Source organism: Chrysochloris asiatica, unplaced genomic scaffold (assembly GCF_000296735.1).
Source record: "Chrysochloris asiatica unplaced genomic scaffold, ChrAsi1.0 scaffold00038, whole genome shotgun sequence".
Classification (NCBI taxonomy): Eukaryota; Metazoa; Chordata; class Mammalia; order Afrosoricida; family Chrysochloridae; genus Chrysochloris; species Chrysochloris asiatica.
Genome location: NW_006408556.1, coordinates 4,847,927 through 4,853,625, shown reverse-complemented (window position 1 = coordinate 4,853,625; position 5,699 = coordinate 4,847,927). Strand labels below are relative to the sequence as shown.

Here is a 5,699-nt window from a genome sequence, read left to right as displayed (position 1 = left end):
TTCCATGGCCTCTTCTGAATCCAGCTTGAACCTCTGGAAGTTCTCTGTTAATGTATGATTGTAGCCGTTTCTGTATTACCTTTAGCAAAACTTTACATACCAGTATTTTATTTGTGCTTTTGGTGAAAGTTTACGTAACAAATTAGATTCCCTTTTAATAATTCCTATACATATTGGTCAGTGACATTGGTTACATTTTTCACCATATGCCAATATTCTCCTTGTTTTAATTCTGGTTATTCTGTCACCACTGATGAACCTTTTTGGGTTCCTCTGGGGACTCAGAGGTTTTCATGCCCAACGGAAATTGAAGCAAGGTTTATCTTTGCTCCACAGGCTGTGCTGGCTGGCATTATTCTAAGCAATGTCATGCCCTACTTTGAAACTATGTTCAACTTACCCAACCTGTGGAGGCAGGACCAGTATGATTGTGTGAGTATTTATGTACTGACTGCTGAAGAGAATGACAAAGGGCAAGGCTAGAGAGAGGGAACGAGAACAAACAAAAGAGAGGTATCATAGACACAATCGTGGATGCCTAGTATTCTGCTTTTGCTTTAAGAGAGAGTCGAAGTTGTCAGCATATGAAAATAGCAAGACTTTGTTCCAACTCTGCAAAACTAAGAGGAATTAAGTGACTGCCAAAGAACCAAACCAGTTGTCAGGAACTCAATTCCAACTCACAATAATCCCGTGTATGTCAGTGGAGGGCTGTGCTCCATAGGGTTTCCAATGACTGATTTTTCAGGAAGTAAATCACCAGACCTTTCTTTCAAGGCACCTCTAGGCAGACTCAAACCTCCAACCTCTTGGTTAGCAGCTAAGCACCTTAACCATTTGCACTCCCTTTAGTGGCTACTAAAGAACATGTTTATATGTATTTGTATATAACTATATACAAATCTAAGAAAAAGGGATTGCCAGGCATTGACCATTTGAATAGCATTCAATCTAGTTAGCATTAACATGCACATTCTAGAGTTTACACATTAAAAAAAAAGCAAAACAAAAAAAAAAACACTGCCAATGAGTCAATTCTGACTCATAGAGACCTATGAGCAGAACTATTGCTCCATTGAGTTTTCAAGGCTATGAATCTTTACGGAAGCACACTGCCACATCTTCCTCGTGGAGATGACTGGTGGGTTCAAACTGTCAGCCTTTTGGCTAGCAGCCAAGCACCATAACAACTGCACCACCAGGGCTCCTTCATTCCAGGATTGTTGTTGTTGTTAAGTGTGGTTGAGTCAGTTTCAACTCATAGCCACCCTGTATAGAGTTTCAGAGGAGCAGCTGGTGAGTTGAACCACCGACTCTGTGGTTCAAATAGACCTTGTGGTCAAGTGTTTATTCTATAGTGCTAAGCCATCCAAATCCTAACAGGAGAAGGAGGTGCCTTGCCAAGGGGTTAACACACGGAACACCTAGCTTTCTGTTGGAGCACAGAAACCAAAGGACAGAAAGGAAAAACAGCAAGAAATAAAAGATGGAGAAAGTGTAATGTAAGAGGAGATGGCCTCAGTGGAGGCAGAGAAATAGGACAGGGGGTGACTTTTGAAGCCAGTTGCCTGAGGTGCTAAGAAGGGATGTGGTCCAGAGCACAGGTAGAATTGGAGGAAGGATAATACTTCTAATAGGGCTGAAGAAAATGAGGGACAGTAGAGTACAGATACTGAGAAGTGGCATGTGGAAGAGGAAATAAATATTTAAAGTAGTTCCAGCCAATTTTCTCTGCAAAGTAAGGACACCTGCTAAGAAAGATGAAGACGGTAGTAGGATGGACATTTGTAAAGTTTTTCATAACTATTACAGGTCTTGGTTCCCTGGTGTGGCGCTATAGGATAAGCACTAGACTGTTAACCACAAGATCAGCGCTTCAAACCCTCCAGTGACTCCTCAGAAATCCTATACAGGGTGTCTAAGAGTCAGAACTGACTTGATGGCACTTAACAATGATAACAAGATCATAGGTCTTAGAGATCAATGCTGGGTTCATTGGTAGACTTCTTACTGTCCATGAGAGAGACCAGGGCTCGGTTCCCAGCTAGTCTATCTCATGTACAGCCACCACTCATCTGTCAGTGCAGGCTTGTGAGTTGCCAAGATGCTAAACAGGTTTCAGTAGCGCTACCAGACTAAGACTAGAAAGAAGAACCTGACAATCTACTTTCAAAAACCAGCCAGTGAAAACTCTGTGTATCACAGTAGTGTCATCCATGGCACAGGTCTGGGCAGTATTTTGTTAGATCATACATAGTGTCACTATGAGTCGAGGACAATTGGATAGCAGCTAACAACAATAGTTAATAGAGCTTTAAAGTGGTGTGGTGGTGATGGTGGTTATGTGCCGTAGAGTTGGTTCCGACTCATAGCGACCCTGTATAGGGGTTTCCTAGGCTGTAAATCTTTACAGGAGCAGAACGCCTTATCTTTCTCCTGCAGAACAGCTGGTAGTTTCAAACTGCTGACCTTGGGGTTGACAACCCGACTCATAACCACTCCGCTACCAGAGCTCCTTACAGAATTTAAAGGAGCAGCTACCATTTTGAGAGTGTTGTGTTTTGTGGGTTACTTTACCAACAGTATTTCTAATCTCAACAAAGTCTAGATAGTAGAAATTATTATCCTCTTTTGCACAGGAGAAAACTAAAGTTTAGCAAGAGAGTAGAAGAGAGAAATGACTTTTATGGTGCATAAAAGGGTTGCTAGGCAGCACCGACAACATTGAGCACCTCTTCTGATGAACCAGTCCGTATGGCTGTGGGCATTTTTCTCTAACTCTTGAGTGTAGGAAGGGAAGGGGTGAAGGTGAGTTGAAAGATACGACTAGTCATTTTTTGAATTCTGTTTGTTTTCATGGTCTTCCATTTTCCATAAGTTTATGTGGCTGGTGACGTTTACATCTGCAGTCTTCCTGGGACTGGACATTGGACTGCTCATTTCAGTAGCTTTTGCCTTCTTCATCATCACCGTTCGGTCACACAGGTATTTCCTCTCAGGGAATTGGAGGTGAGGCATAGTCAGGCAAGTCAATTACGATCTAAAGAGAAATGTCATTTCCTTTCAGAACTAAGATTTTCCTTCTGGGCCAGATCCCAAACACCAACATTTACAGGAGCATCAGTGACTATCGGGAGGTAAGAATCTAATCAGTATCCCTCCTGTGCCTAAGGGATGCTGCTTAGTTTTTCCATGGAGTGGCTTCACTGGTGTTTGCTGCACTCCAGATACCCATTAAGGAAGGAAGGGAAGGGATGCATGAAGGTAGAGGCAAGCGCTGAAGTGGGCAAATCTTGATAGTACTACAGCCAGCCAGTGAAGGATTCCATGTATTTTAAACAGTCCAGCACTTATCCTACAGTGCCACCAGGACCACCCCTTTAGTCCCTGGTCATCATTCTTCTACTTTCTATATCTATGAATTTGCCTAAATATAAAAAATAAATTTGCACTGTGGGATAATGCACTGGACCACAAGGTTGGTATAAACCACAAGCTTGGAGAGCCAAACTCACCAGTCACTCCTTGGAAACCCTCTGCAGGGTCGCTATGAGTCAGAACTGACTTGAAGGCACTTAACAACAACAACAACAACAGATACCTCATAAAAAGTCCTGCTAGTATGGTGGGTTAAGCTAACTGAAAGGTCAGCAGTTCAAACTCACCAGCAGTTCCATGGGAGACAGATACGGCAGTCTGTTTTGAAAAGATTTATAGCCTTGGAAACCCTATGGGGTAGTTTTACTCTATCCTATAGTGTTGCTATGAGTTGCAATCAATGCAACAGTAGACGATTTGGTTTCATTTTTAGTGTCATATAGAGGCAGAACCAAGGAGCTCTGGAAGCGTAGTAGTTACGAATTGGGCTGCGAACCGCAAGGTCAGCAGTTCAAAACTACCAGCTGCTCCGCGGGAGAAAGATGAGGCGTTCTGCTCCCGTAAAGATTTACAGCCTCGGAAACCCTGTACAGGGTCGCTATGGGTCAGAACTCCACTCAATGGCATACAGCAGCAACAGCAGAGTCAGAACCAACTCAATAGCATACCACCCCCACAACCACCTTCTGGCTTATTTCACTCCGAACAATGTCTTCAAGCCTTTCTATATCATAGTGTGAGAAGAACCTCATTCCTCTTTATGGCAGAATCGTATTTCTTTGTATGCACAGACATGTTTTGTTTATCCATTCATCTGTTGATTGGGTATTTGAGCCTAAATGGTTGTTTTTCTTAGTCTACAAAAGACCTGAGATGTTTCCTTCAACTTAACATTTTATCTTACAGATTTTGAACATTCCTGGGGTGAAAATCTTCCAGTGTTGTAACTCCATTACGTTTGTAAATGTTTACCGCCTGAAGCAGAAGCTGTTAAATGAAGTAACCGCTTCCCCCTTTATTTTTTTACATACCCTGAACCCCCCCCACACACACACCACATCTTTGACCCTGTTTTCCACCACTTACCCTTAGTATGTGATCCCTCTTCTGTCTTTCAGACTGAGATGGTCAACGTACGTCTTAAAGAAGAAGAAGTTTTCAGCCTCTTCGGTCATAGTGGTCACCATGGTCATATCAGCAGAGAGGCAGAAAGGGGCTGTCGGTGTTTCTGCAACTGTGATGAACCGGAGCCACCACCCAGGGTTAGAAACTTTTTTTCTTTCTTGCATTTTATAAAATGAACTAGCATTTTCTAAAATCAAAATTCAAAACCCCTCAAGAATTTTGACTTTTAGAATGGGCTATGGAGAACAGAAAATCAAAGATTTCTAACCAGAAATAAGGATATAGACTCCCCTTTGAGGTCCAGGTTTGGACAAGAAAGTAGGTAGAAGGAGCTGTTGTGAGTCTTTAAACCCCACTCGATGTATCTAAGAGCAGAGAGTACTGCCTGCTTGTCCAGACTGTCAGTAATTCCCTGGTTGAGTCTGTTTCCCTGGCTTTTAGCTGACCAGCTTTCGATTTCTGACAATAAGTGACTTTATGTTGTCCAACTCCAACTGGGACAAGGTCAAGGGCAGGGGTTTCCAGGACCAGTGTGCCTGTGATCCAGGAAATAATGGCGGAGGGTACACCAGGGAGCACCAAGCCCAAGTTGCTATGCTAAGCAGAGATTTGACAACATCTGGGAGATACTCTCACAGCCACCCTGTGAGCCAGAATTAACTCAACGGCAAAGATTTGGTTTTGAAAGATAGAGGAGGGGGGGCTTCGAAAAATTGGTGGAAAAATTCATTATCTTTCAATTCCATTTTTCCACAAACTTTTTGAAACCCCCTCATATTTTAGCTGATGAGAATTCTAAAATGTTTGTTGATTTCCAACCATGACTGGGTCTCGACAATTCCTTCCCCTAAAGCAGGGTTTCTCATTTCTAGCTTAGGTCTTTCTGTTTCCATCAGTGTACAATGGTTTTATTGATAAGCAGAGAGGTCAACATGCACACTACCGCCACCACCACACACCTCCTTCCTCACCCTCCTGTGGTGGTGGTGGGGGTTATTATTGTGTGCTGCCGAGTTGATTCCAACTCATAGTGATCTTGTAGGACTGTCCTGTGGGTTTTCCTAGACTGTAATCTTTATGGGAGAAGAACGCCAGATCGTTTCTCCCACAGAACAGCTGGTAGGATTGAACCACCAACCTTAGAAACCTGCAAATGCACTTGCTCTACCTTTCCAAACATCGAGTGCCCATTCTCC

The 5,699-nt window shown here is 43.0% G+C and overlaps 1 protein-coding gene across 1 annotated transcript in view; it reads left to right on the top strand.

Moving 5' to 3' along the window:
- The window catches only part of SLC26A8 (solute carrier family 26 (anion exchanger), member 8), an 80,283-nt gene that overhangs the window by 59,973 nt on the left and 14,611 nt on the right, over positions 1–5,699 (top strand). The window contains exons 11-15 of the mRNA XM_006860568.1: positions 337–432; positions 2,879–2,985; positions 3,068–3,137; positions 4,285–4,377; positions 4,497–4,640. Coding sequence (XP_006860630.1) covers positions 337–432; positions 2,879–2,985; positions 3,068–3,137; positions 4,285–4,377; positions 4,497–4,640 — 510 coding nt within the window. The remainder of the gene's footprint in view (positions 1–336; positions 433–2,878; positions 2,986–3,067; positions 3,138–4,284; positions 4,378–4,496; positions 4,641–5,699) is intronic.